The 18,041-nt window shown below is 39.8% G+C and overlaps 1 protein-coding gene across 7 annotated transcripts in view; it reads left to right on the plus strand.

Moving 5' to 3' along the window:
* Positions 1–18,041, plus strand: part of ENOX2 (ecto-NOX disulfide-thiol exchanger 2) — a 281,772-nt gene that overhangs the window by 209,778 nt on the left and 53,953 nt on the right. For all 7 annotated transcript variants that reach the window (XM_057718174.1, XM_057718169.1, XM_057718171.1 and 4 more), the window contains 2 exons: positions 3,260–3,415; positions 12,309–12,515. In XM_057718174.1, coding sequence (XP_057574157.1) covers positions 3,260–3,415; positions 12,309–12,515 — 363 coding nt within the window. The remainder of the gene's footprint in view (positions 1–3,259; positions 3,416–12,308; positions 12,516–18,041) is intronic.

An 18,041-nucleotide genomic window follows, 5' to 3' on the forward strand; every position in this document is an offset into this window, starting at 1 on the left:
CTGTACTTCTCAAGCCAGAATAGGGCCTGGAAAAGGAAGAGAATTTCTCTGGTGTTCTATTCCCAATGTATTTTAAAGTGTTGGACTTTGATTTTTTTCAATTCTGCAATACTTGTATAAGGCCCATGATTTCAAATGGTTATTTTCTTGGTTGGTATTGGAAATTCAAGTCTACTTTAGTCTTAATGGTTGAAAATAAAAGAAATAATCAATGTGATAGGAGCCCTTGAAATGTCATTTACAATGTACAGCCTGCCCTCTAGCAAGCCCTGCTAGGCAGTGTAGCCTATGGAACCCTTGGCATATTGAATGCAAAGAAGAAAGGGAGATTATCTACTCTGGCTTTAGCCATATGTCATGAATACACTTGCTTTTAAATGAATTTCATAAAATATTAATGTAATCATACCAAACAGCACAGTGGTGAGTACATCAGTCAGGAGTTATATTTATCCTGTGTATTTGTTTTTTGTTTGTCTCCATTTATTAGTAGACAGTACATAGAGACAGGCATTTCTTTCTCAGTCGAAGTGGCAGAGCTTGTTTAATGAACTGATGTTTCTGTAATCTGTGGTAAGGTAGAGTTGTGAGTGACAGAACTATATGAATAACAATGAGGAGGCAGGCAGAGCAATAAAAGGAAGACAAACATTTCTGTGGGAGGAGGAAAATAGATGGGATTGTTTAGTTGGTACACAATCTAATCTGATCTTTTCCTACTGAAAATTAACAGTTTGTAAATGGGGGAGATGATGTTAACAATTTTTCCAAAATCTTATACACAAGGAATCAAATTTTCCAAAGACATAAATGGCATTCTTAACCACAGTGCTCTTATTCTACAGCATAGAAACACAGAGTGTCAGGGGCTCTAAGTTCTCCAGGATGGAAAAAAAGACCTGGACCCCCGTCTCCCCAGCATAGAGCCTGACATGTAGGAGGGTATCACAAATGTTTGTGGGATGTGTAAGTGAATGCCTGAATATGTGAATTTATTACTATGTGGATGCATGTTTTGAATGGAAGGAAACTTACCTATCAGGACCACCATCTATCATGCCAGAGGTTTTCGTATCTGTCTGTTCTTTCATCCTTTGGGGTAAATGTCATTATTTATCCCTACTTTTACCAAAAAGGAGATGGAGGCACACACATATTAAGAAACATCCCTCAAGGTCATAAAACTAGCATGTGGAGGAGAATAGAGAGATGAAAGTCACAGGGAGGAAGGGAAGGTGTGTGTGTGTGTGTGTGTGTGTGCACAGGCATGCATGGATACTTACATGTTGGGTGAGATAACATATGAGGGCTAAAAGTAAATTTGTTTTCAGAAAAATAAAATTTCCTCTTAGAAGACAATTTTCCCTTCCCAAACATGTTCAGGGCCTTGGCATCTCAGCATGACAGGCATGTGGGAGGATGGGGAATGCTCTGCTCTCTTGGACTGGCTTGCAGTGGGGGATGCTTATGTGCTACCCACCTGCCTATCTGCCCAGTCACAAGACTCCCTCCTTCCGGGCCTATTGTACTTGAAGTTCTGCTTCTGTATGAACCGCAAATTCTTCCCACTGTTTAGATACACCTCCTTCAACATCATAGAGAAACACCCCAGGGGTTCAGAGCCATCTTGAGGACACACTTAAAGGCTCTGTCCCTTGGGCCTGAGTGGTGAGCAGGGTAAAGTTTTGGGGAGTAGGACCTGCCACTGCTACCATGACTACCCCTACATTATCAGAACACCTTATGAAATACTTTGCAGTACACTGTGCATTCTATAACAGAGGGCAGGGGTGAGAGGTGGGGAAATGAAGTAGAATGCACTCCCTTCTCTCAAAAAACATGCATTTTGTTATAGAGACAAAATGTGAACAATGAAATCAGTACCGCTTTTAGACCCAGGCAAGCGGGGCCCCTGCTGTGGGCCCTCACCATCAGGGGACCCCATGCTTTGGAATGACTATGTAAATATTTTCTAAGTCCCTCTCCAGACCTGAGGACTGGCCAGGTAGGTAGTGCCATCAGGGTAGGTGCCCCAAGTTCAGAGCAGCTCCTCTGTGGGTCTTGATGGCAAGAAGCACCTTTCTCAAAATTTTCTAGGTTCCCCTCCAGTGCCTGGGACTGACAAAGGCCTGCAGTGTCATCTAAGCAAGGAGCCCCAATCTCAAATTGAACCTATGTGGACCTCAGTCCCCATTTCTCCCCTTTGAGGCACTCTTCAATCCTTTACCCCACATGTGGACTCAACTAGATGCCCCAAGAAACTTCAGAACTCGTGCCTGTGGAGTCCTCCCAGAGTCTTGGTTCCAGGAGAGTATCCTGGCAAGTAAATCCCTCCAGCTATATGGTATGGTATTTCTTTCATGGTCTCCAAGGGGCTACCAGAATAGTGTTGATGCTGATTTGGGGTGAGTCAAATTGTGTATCTAGACAAGCCCCATAAAATATTTGTTTGGGGGCTCTCACACATCATAGAAGCACCCCTGAATGAAACAAAAGATGATGCAAAATAAAATTTGGTGGCAACAGGTGTAGAACAGTTGTAGGATAAAGAGATAAGAATGAACCAGAATTATCTGGAAGGTGTTCTTCAGGGACAGTGGGACTTTAAGCCAGGCCTTGAACCATGGGGAGAATTTGGGGAGGCTTGAATGACTCCAGGCAGGCAGGGAGAACAACAGGAACAAAGGCACAGAAAATAGTTATTTATTGAGCATTTTTGTGCTATGCATTATGCTAGGCATTTTTCATTCATCATTTTGTTTATTCCTCAGAGCTCCCTATAAAAGTAGGTAGAATTAACCCTGTTCTGCAAATGAAAAAATGGACATTCACAAGATTCATCCTGCTAATCAAAGGGCAGAACTAGGACCCAGGTCTTCCTGAACCCCCAAACTGTATACTCTTAACACCATGCTATACTACAAAAAGACAGGAAGTGTTACAAGAAGCCTTGTCTGAATGGAGCAGCAGAAGGCAAGATCAATGGACAAGGCACAGTAATATTAGAAAAGGCCTTGGATGTCAAAATGAGATGTAGTGACAAACAGGCCCTGGTCAAACAAAAACAAACAGCCCTAGCCCAAAAGGAAAATGTGCAATTATAATATTTAAGACTTGGTAATGCTAAGAATATGTTTTCTTAAATATTTTGCCTCTGTCTTAGAAAGACCTTTGGTTTGAAGCTTATAAGGTAGCATTCTGCCTCTACTTGATCTTGCCTGGTGTAATTTATTGTCCTTTCTTTCCTCTCCTTTTTTAGACTTTGATCCTGCTCTTGGAATGATGACTGGAATTCCACCAATAACTCCAATGATGCCTGGCCTGGGAATAGTACCTCCTCCAATTCCACCAGATATGCCAGTAGTAAAAGAGATCATACACTGTAAAAGCTGCACACTCTTCCCTCCAAATCCAAGTAATATTCTGCTTTTTCTCCACACAAGTCACAATGTTTTGGTGTCTCAATCCTTTAATTATTCATCTTTGTGTTAAGAATGCTGTCAGGGCAATTAGTGCCTGTAAAGTAGTGGCTTCTGGGAAGGAAACTGGCTTTGAAATTGAATTCAAAATATAACACTCCTGATACAGCTTAAAGTAAACCGGTGTTCTAGCTCCTTTTTAGAACTTGAATTTTGTTGAAAGGGGGCTCAGGTTTTTTGGGTCGGGAAAACACTAACAGAGAAGCCTCCCTTGTTTCTCTGCTGAGAGTATGGCAAAAGTGCCATTTTTGTTAACAGCCCCAAGACTTTGTAAAGGTGAATGGAAAGAGCAAGTTTGATGCGAAGAGAAGGAATTTGGTATGATTGACTTATCTTCTCCAGAGCCTACCAACCGTGTCTGATAAGGCCTTGATTATAAACCCCAATACTTACTCCCGCCTGTCTTTGGTATATTCTCTTGCTCTCAGTGGCCTCTCAGCAATAAGGTCATGTGATTTAGGAACTCTCACAGTCTCTTTATGCACCCATCTGATCTGCTTCTGTCTTGATTTTTCATTAGAATGTATCTTTACCATCCATTCTTTCCCCTCTCTCCCACCTAACATTTTATCTGGGTCCTTGTCACATATACAGAACACTAAAAGTCCTGGGGCTCCCATTGCCCACAGATTCAGAGTCCAAATCCTGGACTTCAAAAGCCTTTCAGTGGTCTGCTTTTTCAACTTAAAGACGCACAACATAGAGTTGTGAGTTTAAATTTTCTTCAGGGTCTTGCTGAGGACTAAAGCCCAGGAGACAAGCCACTCAGTTAGCTATGAGTAAAACTACTCTGAACAGTAGGGGAGAGGCCAGTTTATCTATGATTTTTGGTGAGGAAATATGTGCAGTCTAGCATACACCTTAGTAAATAATTACCGCTAATCCAAAGAACAGATATCTCAAGTTAATGATTTTAACTGTGCTTTCCTATGTATGGGAAGCTTCAACAATCTGGGGTCATTAAAATTCTTCCTGAAATATGCATCTAACTATCCATAGGGCCTGCTTATCCAAATCACAGAGTGCCTTATCCTGTTTTTCATCTTGAATTCTTCTCAGGATGCATTGTCGGTCAACAAATGCAGTGCTAAGACTTAACCCTTGTAGAACTGAGTGGTAAGAAATGCGATCTTAATTTTTCAGCCTCTGTAGCATCATGTGACCAACCATCTTCAATCTATCATTTCTACTTGCCATTTACCCACAATTTAGTGAAGTTCAACCTTTTTTTTTTTTTTTTTTTTGGCTGTGTCCGGTCTTAATTGCGGCACGCAAGATCTTCATTGTGGCATGCGGGATCTTTCATTGTGGCATGCAAGTTTCTCTCTAGTTGTGGCCTGCGGGTTTTCTCTTCCTAGCTGTGGTTCACAGGCTCCAGGGCTCATGGGCTCTGTAGTTTGCAGCAAGCAGGCTCTCTAGTTGAGGCACGCGCAAGCTTAGTAGTTGTGGCATGCAGGCTTAGTTGCCCTGCAGCATGTGGGATCTTATTTCCCTGACCAGAGATCGAACCTACATCCCCTGCATTGGAAGGCAGACTCTTTATCACTGGGCCACCAAGGAAGTCCTAAGTTCAACACTTTTCTAATCTCACTCTCCTCTCCAGCCCAACTCCAAGGCTACTGTTTCCCAAACATTTCCACGTGGAAGGTACCGAAATTAAAACAGTAGTTAATCATTCATCATTCTAATGCATTTCCAGTAAAATATTAGGGGCTAAATCCAATAGATACTATTTAGTCCTTAAATTACTTTATTTCTTTACTATATTTAGAACTAATGGCCCTTCATCCTTCTTGAAACATTAGGTCATTTGAAGGTGTTAGAATGACCATCAGAGAGATTATATAGAACAAGACGGAGGATAACCAAGAAGGGCACCCTAAGGAATTCTAACATTTCAAATTTTAGGAGAGAAAGGGGAGTTTGCATTTCTGTATACCCCTTAGCAGCAAAAGTCCTCAAAAGTATTAATCTTTACTAACTGTTTCCAGTTCTCCACTTCTTTCTTAAATCTTCTTCATTTGGGCTTTTGTCCCACCCCTCTATCAAAATGTCCCTTGCTTAAGAACACCAATCTATGTAGCACTATTAATGTTAGTTACAGAAGTTTTCTCATTCATACCTGGAAACCAGTCTATTATAAGGACAATAACAATTATATTTACATAGTATGCTTTTAAAATGTTTGATAAATTGATAGACAATAATCATACCACATTATAATATGTATTTATTTTATGTTACTAGTTGCTGTAAACTTTTTTCATACCTTAAAAAAAAAAGAACACTAATGACCTCACAATACTAAATCCAGTGGTCACTTCTCAATTCTTTTCCTAATTGACCTAACAGCCACATATGACACCGTTGATTACTCCTTACTCATTGATATATGTTCTTCACTTAGCTTCCAGGACACCACACTATTGGTTTTCCTCCCCACACTGGTTGTTCCTTCTCAGTCTCCTTTTCTGATAACCTTCTGTTCTCACTGACTTCTTATCATTGGAGAGCTCCATGACTCAGTCCTTGGACCTCTTCTCTATCTGTACTCATACTGTTGATGAGCTCATCCAATCTCATGGCTGAAAAAAAGTATGCCAATGATACTCTAAATTATATTTTTAGCTCAGAGCTTGTCTCTGAACCCCAAACTCATATCCTATTGCTTATGTGATATCTCCACTTAGATGTCAAATAGACATCTCAAGTTTAATATGTTCAAAACAAAATCCTTAATATTTGCCCCCAAACCTTCTCAAGCACTATCCTTCTCCATCTCAGATAATGGCAACTGCATCCTTTCAGTTACTCAGCCAAAATTTAAGGATAATCCTTACCTACTCTCTTTCCCTCACACACATATTTAATCTGTTTGAAAACTCTGTCAGGTCTACCTTAAAATATGTAACTAGAATTCTACTATTTTCATAATTACTGCTATGACCCAGTTTATACCCATGATAATACATTTTCTGAACTATTTCTTTACCCTTCTAATTGGTCTTCCTCTTTCACCCTTGCCCCCTACAGTGTATTCTCAAGAGAGCAGGCAGAGTGATCCTTTTTAAAACCTAAGTCAGACCATGTCCCTCCTCTACTCAAATTCAAAATAAAGGCCAAAGTCTGTTTAATGGCACAGAAAGACCTCCCTCTCTCACACTGTCTCTTTGACTTTGTCTTTACTACTCTCCTTTCCATCACTCATTGTTCCAGTTACACTGACCTCCATGCTGTTCCATAAACACACCAGGCACTCTTCCACCATAGGGCCTTTGTATTGGCTCTTCCTCTGCCTAGAATACTCTTCCCCTAAATACCTGCATGGCTAACTCACCTGCCTCCTTCAAGTCTTTGCTCAAATGTCTCTTCTTCAGTAACCCTGACAACCTATTTAAAAGTTCAGCCTTCCCTGCCACACTCCCAATCCTACTTACTCTCTCTATTTTTCACTTAATATTTATTACTTTTTAACAAACTATGCAATTTATAGAATCTAAGCTCCATAAAAGCAGGAATTTTTGTCTGTTTTGTTCACTGATATATCCCCAGCACTGAGAAAAGTATCCAACATATAGTACATGTTCAATAAATATTTCTTGAGTGATGGAGGGATGGATGGATGAATACAAAAGGAGAAGTCAGAGGTCTAGAAATCAAACCAAGAGAGCATGAGGTAATTACATCACATGCTGACAACTTCTGAATCTATTTTTTCTGTCCATGGCTCTCTTCTGAGCTTCAGACACATTTACCCAACTGACCAATTGACTTTTCTAAATGGATTTACATCAAATTTGCAAAAAACAGAAATATAGTATAGTGAACAAACTACCAGATTAAAAGTCGAGAGAATTGTGTTTTACTCCCAGCTCTGTCACCAACTACCTGAGGGATCTTGGGCTAGTCACATGACCTCCGTGGGTCTCAGTTTCCTTGTCTGTAAAGTGAGGCTATTGGATTAGATTAGCCTAGATGCCTCCAAGGTTTCATCCAGTTCTAAAAATATGATTCTTAACATTAAAAATGTAGTTACCACAATAATTATTCACCTAGGCGAAAGTCCCTCAAAATGTATTAGGAAAAGCAAGGGCAAATTTGCCCTTGGTAGGTGGCCCACAGAGCTTTGTGCCTTCAGTGGAACAGGCAGTATGGTATAATAATTAAGATCCCCAATGTGACATAGGCCTGTTTTCATATCCCAGATCTCCATCACTAAATAACCATGAAATCCTGGGTAAGTAACTTAACCTTTCTGATCTAGACTAGGCAAAATCAGTTCTGGTCTAAAAATTCAATAGATCAAACTAGACTGGAGCTGACTGTGCATCAGCTTCCTAAAGATAAATGGTGAATGAGCACCCCATTGTCCTAGAAGCAACATCCTCTGATTCCTAGGAGTCAGAGATATGGCAAAAGAAAGCTCTCTGGAACACAGGTACTTTTTTTCACAGGGTGGCTATCAGAGATTTACTGCATTCCCAATTAACAGTCCTCAGTTGGTGGTATAAGAAGAGGACAGCACCCTCTCTCCAGAGAAGTCAATTCTGTCAATATTTTTCACTTAAGCTGATAGACCTTCTGTATGGAGAGGTTGCATTTTTCATCTACTGTGAAATAACAGTGAACGTGAAATAAATGGTGGAATATCATCTGCTATCTGTGTGCAGGCATGTGGGAAAGCACCCAGGAGCCAGAAAAAGAGCAATCATTTCATCTTACCATCTCAAAACAGGCTGAACTCATTTTGGCTCCTAGGGCTGGGTTCTATAAAGAAAATCAGGGAAAGTGGATAAATTGAGAATTAATAAAGATTCGCTGGCCTTCTGATTACTTCCAATCAGTTGGGATTACATTAAAATATATCTGACCCCTGCCGATTGTCTAGGGGACCTTCAATCTTGGGCTGTCTAATAAAATCAACTCAAAGGTTTTGCACTATGCAAATTCTGGCAAACCAGTTGAGTGATCTGTGATGCTTCTTTGAAAAGCAAGATGCAAGTGGTTTATTGGGCCTCTATGTTGCTCCCTGCCTCACTTCTCAAAGATCAGCAGTGACTTTGATGTTAATGCTGATTGCCCCAACACAGCTCCCCAGAGTGGGTGCTTAGTTGTAATTAGAATTACTAGAAGCTCCTCCTTTTCCATTACCAGAGATTAGAGTGCTTTATACTCCCAGTTATCTTGAATCATTTTATGTGGAAGTTTCTTCTTCTCCATCCAGAGTGGTGATCTGGGTGTTACAGAAGCTTAGCACGTTACCTGATTAATAGGTAGACTTTGAATTTGCTCTCCTATGAAGTTAGCATTGCTGTGCCCAGATCACTGTTTTTCAGTGGGATTAGAAAATCAGACCCAGACAAGAAAGTACTTTGAGCTGTTAATTAAAGAACAAGTATCAATACTATCCATTAAGGAAGATAGTACAGCCCATTGCCTTGCTGGTAGCATACACCTAAATCTCAGCAAATGCTACATTTACCCAAGGAAAATAAATAAATCCCCAGCATTCTTGACACTACTCTTAGTGGCTTTTATGTGCCTTTACTTAGCAGACAGTTACCACAGAATAATCACAGCATCTAAAAAGGGTAATGATTTCATCACAGAATTTCTAAATCCCACAAATGTAGTCAGGTAAAGAGCCTTTGTGTTGTCAGTATTACATGTAACTACAAGCAGTAACCAGACATTCCTTAGAGTCTCTCTAGACCTAAAGGTAGTCCTAACTCAGCTAACTCAAATAATATTAAACGGTGATTATTTGCTTCATAAAAAGATTATTTACCATCAAATTCATTTAAATAGTAAACCTCCAAAGGATTCTAAGATAGGATTTTATTCTAAAGCCTTAGATTTGGAAACATGGCTCTAAACAGATGTTCTTGAAAATCCTTTACCTATACAGTCAGTGGCTAGGTTGTGTTCCATGGTCAAAATCATATGTTTCTTCACAGCTGTAGATTCTGAAACTGAGCAGGACCCTGCAAGGCCCTACAGGGTACAAAAGGCCCTCTGTGTCCCCTGTTTCTTGTTTGTAGGAAAAGGCTTTGGTCTCCTACGCCTTCCCTGAGTGCCAAAGAGCAGGCACAAGCAGTTACTAATTGGAGAAGTGATGGAATACAGAAACAAAGGAAAAGCAGTTAACCAGGATAGCTTGAACGATAATTCAGCAGTAAAACAGTCCTAGTTCCTCCTCAAGGAATATGCGTAACAGTCTGACACATATCTTTGAGTTGTTATGCAGAAGCAAAGGCACCCTCTTCTCCCTGAGCCTCCCCCCACCCCAGGTGGAAGATGGTGACTACATGCTCACCACATGTAGACCTCAGACTGGTTGGAACCAGAAGGTTGATGATTAAGATTCCTGAAACACCACCCTGTTACCGCACCACCAACCAGTCAGAAGAAAGTCATACACCCTACAGCCCTCACCCCAAATGTTGCCTTTAAAAACCCTTCCATGAAAGCCATTGGGGAGTTCAGGTCTTCTGAGCATGATCTGCCCATTCTCCTTGCTTAGTGCATGCAATAAATGCTGTACTTTCCTTCAGCACAACCTGGTTTTGTAGATTGGTTTTCCTGCTGAGGGTGGGGGTGGGGTGTGAAACAGACCCAAGTTTGGTTTGGTAACAGTTTCTCTACGCATAAGCGTGATTCCTTCCCAAACCCAGCCTTATCTAAAGATTTGGATAAAGCAAGGAGATGAGAGTTTAGAAGTCCAGGTCTTAGCTATCACTCCACTCCAGACTTGTGGTAGCAATTTAGACAGCCTCAGATTGGTAATTAGGAAACCCCCGTTCTATAATAGTAAATAAAAATAACATTGTAATAACTACAATTTATTGGGAACCTGTCAAGTGCTAGGCATTATACCACATGCAATATAGGCAGTAGATTATCAATTATCCTACAATAACCCTTGTAAGGTAGAGGACAGTATCCCTATTTTAAGATGAAAAAACAAAGTTCTCAGAGGTTATATAAGTTTCCCAAAGTCATACAGACAGTGAGTAATTAAAGTTTAAATCCAGGTTTAACTGCTCCAGGTTCATGTTCTTTTTCTTTCCATCTGATTTGGTGACCTTGAATACGTCACCCAACCTCACTCAGCTAAGATTTTTCCTCTGTAATATTAGAAGTTTAGGCCAAGTCAGTGGTTTTCAACTATAGCTACACATTAGAGTTGCCTGAGGAGCTTTAAAAAAAAAAGTAATGCACAGGCTGCACCCCAGAATAATTAAATCGGACTCATTGGAGTGAGACCCAGGCATTGTTTGTCTGTTTGACTCCCAAGTTGATTCTAATGTGCTACCAGAGTTGAGTATCACTGGAAGTGTGATATCTAGAATCCTTTCCAGTTCTTAAAAACTCAGACGCATAAGTCTCAAGAAATTCTGGATCTCCTTTTTCCCTTTTTAGCTAAAACTATAACTTCTCCAATGTCCATTTCAGATTCCTGGTCACGAGGCTATCTTCTTTTTCCCTTTAAACTTCTCCTATGGAACAAAAAAACCAATACAGTGAGTTCTTGAAATTACAGACATTTAAAATTTTAACAGAAATTTTGTAGGTTCCCTGAATCCCTCTACCCCTTTTATTGACTAAATGGAGGGAAAGAGGTCATCATGAGAACTTGATTATTCTGACCCACACTGATAAGACAGACAGTGGTACCAAAGTGAGGAAGCTTAAGATGCTAAGCGCCAAGGCAGCTCTCAAATCATTTGCTTGCCAACTTGGATAAGAGTCAGATGGGGGTCTTGGCTTAATCTACAAATGAGACATTTATTTTTGCATGTGAGCTGGTTGTTGAGCTCTCCAAATCTTGAGCTGGGAGAATTATTGTTAAGAGCTGAATGGGAAGAACGGATTACACAAAATAAATCCTTGTAGATACAAACCAACACTAGAAAAACCCTTGACCCTCATGCTTTGTTTTGTTGGGCTACGAACTGTAGGATTTTGCTTGGAAAATGCTTTGATACGTATAAATAGCAACAAGGAGCTGGCAGATACAACAGGCTTTATGTATAAGTGAGTAGAAAGCACATTTTTAAGCAGAAGGAGAATCATCTCATTAAGTAGGTTTTTAATAACTCTGTACAGCCAAATTTATCTCACTTTATTTAGTGACTTCCCAGACTAGATTACTTTCCCTCTAAATGCTGCATGATTGGCTCTGGACCTCACCTCTCCAGCAAAGAATCTGAAGAAAAGCTCACCGGTATTAAAAAACAAAAAACCTAAAAGGGATGGTTTGTACTCTGGCTGATTTTGTCAACCAAATTATTCTGATAGCTATAAATATTTTTGTAAATGTTCACCCCTTCACTGTCAAATTAATCCTGAAATAGTTCTTTCAGTAAACATGAACAGAGAGAATACAATAACTACAAGCTGAATTAAACAAACCCTTCTCTCAAGGACCCTGGTTCTAAGAATTCCCAAAAGTAAGAGTTTAAACCGAGTGGGATTTCTTTCCACTAACTGTCTTCTTAATAAAAATGACTGAAAATTGGGCATAACTTGGTTGTCACAACAAAAATAAAGAACAAAATTAAAGAACTTTTGATGGGACAGATGGGTCTGAGTCTTTATCCCGTATACATAAATCACAATGACCAAATCATTAAATAAAAATTCTCAAGTTCATGCAACCAATTTGCTATGGAGCAGAGATGAGCATCTTGGAGGACATATGCTTCTGGGACTCTTCGGCAAAAGTCTGACGTGAACAGTAGGGCTATCTCTGGGATGTGTTAAGTTTCCAAGAGGTCTGTTCCAAGCAAACATTTTAATTTCAAATACTTTTACCCTTACACTTAGATCTTCCACCTCCTGCAACCCGAGAACGACCACCAGGATGCAAAACAGTATTTGTGGGCGGCCTGCCTGAAAATGGGACAGAGCAGATCATCGTGGAAGTGTTCGAGCAGTGTGGAGAGATCATTGCTATTCGAAAGAGCAAAAAAAACTTTTGTCACATTCGCTTTGCTGAAGAGTACATGGTGGACAAAGCCCTTTATCTTTCTGGTAGGTGTTAAGTCATGAGGATTGTGCCCACCAGGCACAGCACAGAGATTGAGGATCAGTGTATTTGCATCTGTGGCAGCTAAAGTTTGGGCTTAATGGCAACTTCTCTTGCCTTCATAGATGGAAAATGCATGTTACTACCCAATGTATTCCTTTAAAGTTCTTAAGTAGTTCCCAATTGCCTGTGGGATAACTCCAAATCTCCTTACTTATAGCATTAAAGGCCTTGATTATCTGTTTTACCTCTCAACATTATTTCCCAATCCTTCCTTCACATACCATGTCCTAACCACACTAAATTAATTCTGGTTCCCAGAACGTGCCCATGGTGTTTTATGCCTTTTACTCTGACTAGAATTACCTTTTCCACCCCCACCCACCAAACACATATCTTCATACCCTAAAGCTCCAGTTCAATTATAACCTCTTTCTAGAAAACTTTCCCTGACCTCTTTCCCCACTCTGCCCTAGGCTGGTTTGGGCACCACTTCCTCAGTGCTTCCGCCACGCCTGGTTCTTCCTGCTACCATGACACTGTCTCTTTCCATATCTGTCTCCTGCAACAGTGTGAACTCCTTAGGGGAAAGACTGTGTCTTATTTAACTTTGAATCCCCATCATCTAGTACATAACCTGGTAGACGTAGAGAATGGACTTGAGGACATGGGGGTGAAGGAGAAGCTGGGATGGAGTGAGAGAGTAGCATTGACATACATACACTACCAAATGTAAAATAGATGGCTAGTGGGAAGTTGCTCCATAACACAGGGAGATAAACTCGATGATGGCTGATGACTTAGAGGGCCAGGATAAGGAGGGTGGGAAGGAGTCCCAGGAGGGAGGGGATATGGGGATATATGTATAAATACAGCTGATTCACTTTGTTGTACAGCAGAAACTGGCACAACATTGTAAAGCAATTATACTCCAATAAAGATCTGAAGAAAAAAAAAGTAGATGCTCAAAAACAACTATGGAAGTCAGTTATTAAATATTAATTTATTGATAATCAGAATGCTAAGTTGCTGAGGATATGGCAAAGACTGAGGCAGACAAAATTCTTGCCATCAAGAATATTACATTCTGAAGGTGGCAAAATATGATATATATGTAAACAGATGATATCAGGTACCAATAAATACTATGAAGAAGATAAAAACAGCTAACGTACCTGGAGTTGCTAGGAAAGCAATTATTCTCTGACATTTGAATTGAGATTTGAACAATATGAAGGGGATTTCCCTGTGAACATCTATAGGAAGAGCATTCCAAAATAAGGAAGAACAAGTCAAAGACCCTGAGACGAAAACGGACTTGGCATGTTCAAGCAGAGGAGAGAAGGTTAGCATGACTACAGCACAATAAGTGAGGGAGAGGTAGTGAAGGGAAATGAAGTCTGAGAGGTAAACAGTACCAAATTATGTTGGGCCTTTAATCTATACAGGCATACCTTGTTTTATCGCATTTTACTTTATTGTGCTTTGCAGATATTGTGTTTTTTACAAATTGAAGATTTGTGGCAACCCTGCATTGAGAAAGTCTATCAAAGCCATTTTCCCAACAGTATTTGGTCACTTCATGTCTCTGTGTCACATTTTGGTAATTCTTGGAAAATTTAACTTTTTCATTATTATTATATTTGTTATGGTGATTTGTAATCTGTGATATTACTATTGTCATTGTTTTGGGGTGCCACAAATTGCACCCATATAAGATGGTGAACTTAACTGATAAATGTGTGTGTTCTGACTCCTCCACTGACTGTTCATTCCCCCCATCTCTCTCCCTCTCCTTGGGCTTCCCTATTCCCTGAGACACAACAATATTGAAATTAAGCCAACTAATAACCCTACAATGACCTCTAAGTGTTCAAGTGAAAGGAAGAGTCTCACACTTTAAATCAAAAGCTAGAAATGATTAAGCTTAGTGAAGAAGGCATGTCAAAACCTGAGACGGGCCAAAAGCTAGGCTTCTCATGCCAAACAGTTAGCAAGTTGTGAATGCAAAAGTAAAGTTCTTGAAGGAAATTGAAAGTGCTACTTCAGTGAACACACAAATGACAAGAAAGTGAAACAACCTTATTACTCATATGGAAAAAGTTTTAGTTACCTGGATAGAAGATCAGACCAGCCACAACATTCCCTTAAGCCAATGCCTAATCCAGAGCAAGGTCCCAACTCTCTTCAATTCTGTGAAGGCTTAGAGAGGTGAGGAAGCTGCAGAAGGAAAGTTTGAAACGAGCAGAGGTTTGTTCATGAGGCCTAAGGAAAAAAGCTATCTTCATCACATAAAAGAGCCAGGTGAAGCAGCATGTGCTGATGTAGAAGCTACAGCAAGTTATCTAGAAGTCCTAGCTAAGATCATTAATGAATGTGACTACACTACACACCAGATTTTCATTGTAGATGAAATAGCCTTCTATTGGAAGAAGATGTCATCTGGGACTTTCATAGCTAGAGAGGAGAAGTCAATGCCTGGGTTCAAAGCTTTAAAGGACAGGCACACTCTTTTTAGGAGCTCATGCAGATGGTGCCTTTCAGTTGAAGCCAGAGCTCCTTTATCATTCTAAAAATCCTAGGGCCCTTAAGAATTATGCTAATTCTACTCTTCTTGTGCTCTATAAATGGAACAACAAGGCCTAGATGACAGCACATCTATTTAACAACACAGTTTACTGACTATTTTAAGCCCACTACTGAGACTGACTGGTCAGGAAAAAAAGATTCCTTTCAAAATATTACTGCTCATTGACAATGTACCTGGTCACCCAAGAGCTCTGATGGAGGTTAATATTTTCATGCCCGCTAACACAGAATTCATTCTGTAGCTCTTGGATCAAGGAGTCATTTCAACTTTCAAGTCTTATTATTTAAGAAATACATTTGGTAAGGGTATATCTACCATAGATAGTGATTACTCTGATGGATCTGGGAAAAGTCAATTGAAAACCTTCTGGAAAGAATTTACCATTCTAGATGCCATTAAGAACATTTATGATTCATGGGAAGAGGTCAAAATATCAACATTAACAGGAATTTGGAAGAAGTTGATTCTAACCCTCATGGATGACTTTGAGGGGCTCAAGACTTCAGTGGAAGAAGTAACTGCAGATGTGGTGGAAATAGCAGGAGAACTAGAATTAAAAGTGGGGCCTGAAGATGTGACTGAATTGCTGCAATCTCATGATAAAAGTTTAACAGGTGAGGAGTTGCTTCCTATAGATGTGCAAAGAAAGTGGTTTCACGAGATGGAATCTACTCCCAGTAAAGATGCCATGAAGATTGTTGAAATGACAACAGGAGATTTAGAATATTACATAAACTTAGTTGTTAAAGCAGCAGCAGAGTTTAAGAGGATTGACTCCAATTTTGAAAGAAGTTCTACTGTGGGTAAAATGCTATTAAACAGCATTGCATGCTACTGAGAATTGTTCATGAAAGGAAGAATCAATTGATGCAACAAACTTCATTGTTGTCTTAAGTTTTAAGAAATTGCCCCAGCCACCCCAATCTTCAGCAACTACCACCATGATCAGTCAGCAGCCATCAACATCAAGACAAGACCCACCACCAGCAAAAAGATTACAACTCACTGAAGGCTCAGATGATGGTTAGCATTTTTTAGCAATAAACTATTTTTAATTAAGGTATTTACATTTTTTAGACATAATGCTATTGCACATTTCATAGACTACAGTACAATGTAAAAATAACTTCTATATGCACTGGGAAATCAAAAAATATGCAAATCACTTTATTGCAATATTCACTTTATTATGGTGGCCTGGAACTGAACCCACAATATCTCCAAGATATGCCTGTAGTAATGAGTTTATTATTCTGGATACAATGGAAAGCAATTGAAGGGTTTTAAGGAGTAGAGTGACATGATCTGATATACATTTTAGAAATGTCACTTCTGGGTAAAGGATGGACTGAAGGGTATGGGCAAGGGTGGTGACTAGTGGTTAGTTAGCGAAATATAGCATTAGTCTAATCCAGAAGTGATAGTGGCTTATATACTATGGTAGTTGGAGTGGAGATAGTAAGATCTACTCTGCATAAAGTCACTTGTTCCTGGTAAAAGTTCAGATTTGGGGAGACTGAGGCAATTGGAACTGGAATGATTTCTCTTAAATATAAAGTGAAGCCCTTTGCCTTTTAGGGTGGTTTGAAGATAAAGTTTCATGGTTGATCCTTTGCTTATTTTGGGTCGTTATTTTTCTCTATGGGACAGTGAACAAATAAGACTGAAGGCAGAAGATGGACTAATTGGAAAGGACATAGAACAATTAACTACTTCCTTGCCTAAGGGTTAACAGTTTGGAAGAATTGGGTCCAAGTGCTAGACATTTTACAGAATCTTCATTTGTGTAAGAGGCGCCTGTTGGACATCTCCTTTGTGTAAGCTATTGTGCTAAATGTTGTGCAGAGTAGAAAATGGCTAAAACCAAGTTTTTCCCCTTAATGAACTTAGGGTTAGTATGCAGTCATACATTCATTTATTAAAGAAACATGGAGCACCAGGCATTGCTCAAGACAGTGATAAGACACACTCAGTGCTAATAATAGTGACATTTGAAAGTTATGTGTACTATATAAGAACTATGGGTAAAGTGTTATGGAAGTTCAGAGGAGAGAGGGAGAGAAGAAGGGAGTGGAGAGAGAGGGAGATTGAAATTGTCTGGCTTCTGACTGGGATTATCAAAAGAGGCAGCATTTAGACCAAGTCTTTGACAAAGAGAAAGCATTTGAATGTGAACAATGGGACATAGATACAGCATGAGCAAAGGTAGAGAGGTGGTAGGTTTTGATGAGCATTCAAAGAAACAATGAGTAGTGGTCTGTGTACTGAGTAGACATGAAAGGAGGATGGAAAACATCCGTTGCTAGCACACTTTGAAAGGCTTAACAGATGGAGTTTTTACTCTTCAGGTAATAGGGAACTGTTGAAGAAATTCTTGAACAAGGAAGAAAATTGTTTCTGAAAGAGTAATCTGACAGCTCTGTATAAAAATGGATAAGAGGAGAGGAGGTCAGTTAGATACCTGTTGCAATAAGCCAAAGAAAAAGTAATGAGCACTGGAAAAAGTAGGCTGGTAACATGGGAGAGGAGAGGAGGAGGCAGATGTAGAATGCTCTTTTTACATTTGCTAAGTGCTATAAAATCCAACTACTGAAGATTTAACAGCCCTTAGCAATGATAACAGAGCATTCCACAATAGACTGTTTTAATAAGAACTTAAAGGTCTTGAAAAGCCCTGAACAGTTGTACATAAAAGACAACATGCTGCTCAGGAGGCATCCATCTAAACGTCATTGAAATCAGCTCTCTGGTAACAGCCACCTGGAAACAGTCTCACGGCTGCCAAAGAAAGGAGATTGCAATCAGTGATGTGAAAACAACTAATTTTTCCCCTTAAATTCGAACCTGTTCCCTGAAAGTTTACAAGTGCTAGAAAACTCCTGAATTGGGTGGCTATTCTCCCACATTGTAAAAGAAAGAGGTTAAAGCAAACAAACAAAAA

This window comes from Hippopotamus amphibius, chromosome X (assembly GCF_030028045.1).
Source record: "Hippopotamus amphibius kiboko isolate mHipAmp2 chromosome X, mHipAmp2.hap2, whole genome shotgun sequence".
Taxonomy (NCBI): Eukaryota; Metazoa; Chordata; class Mammalia; order Artiodactyla; family Hippopotamidae; genus Hippopotamus; species Hippopotamus amphibius.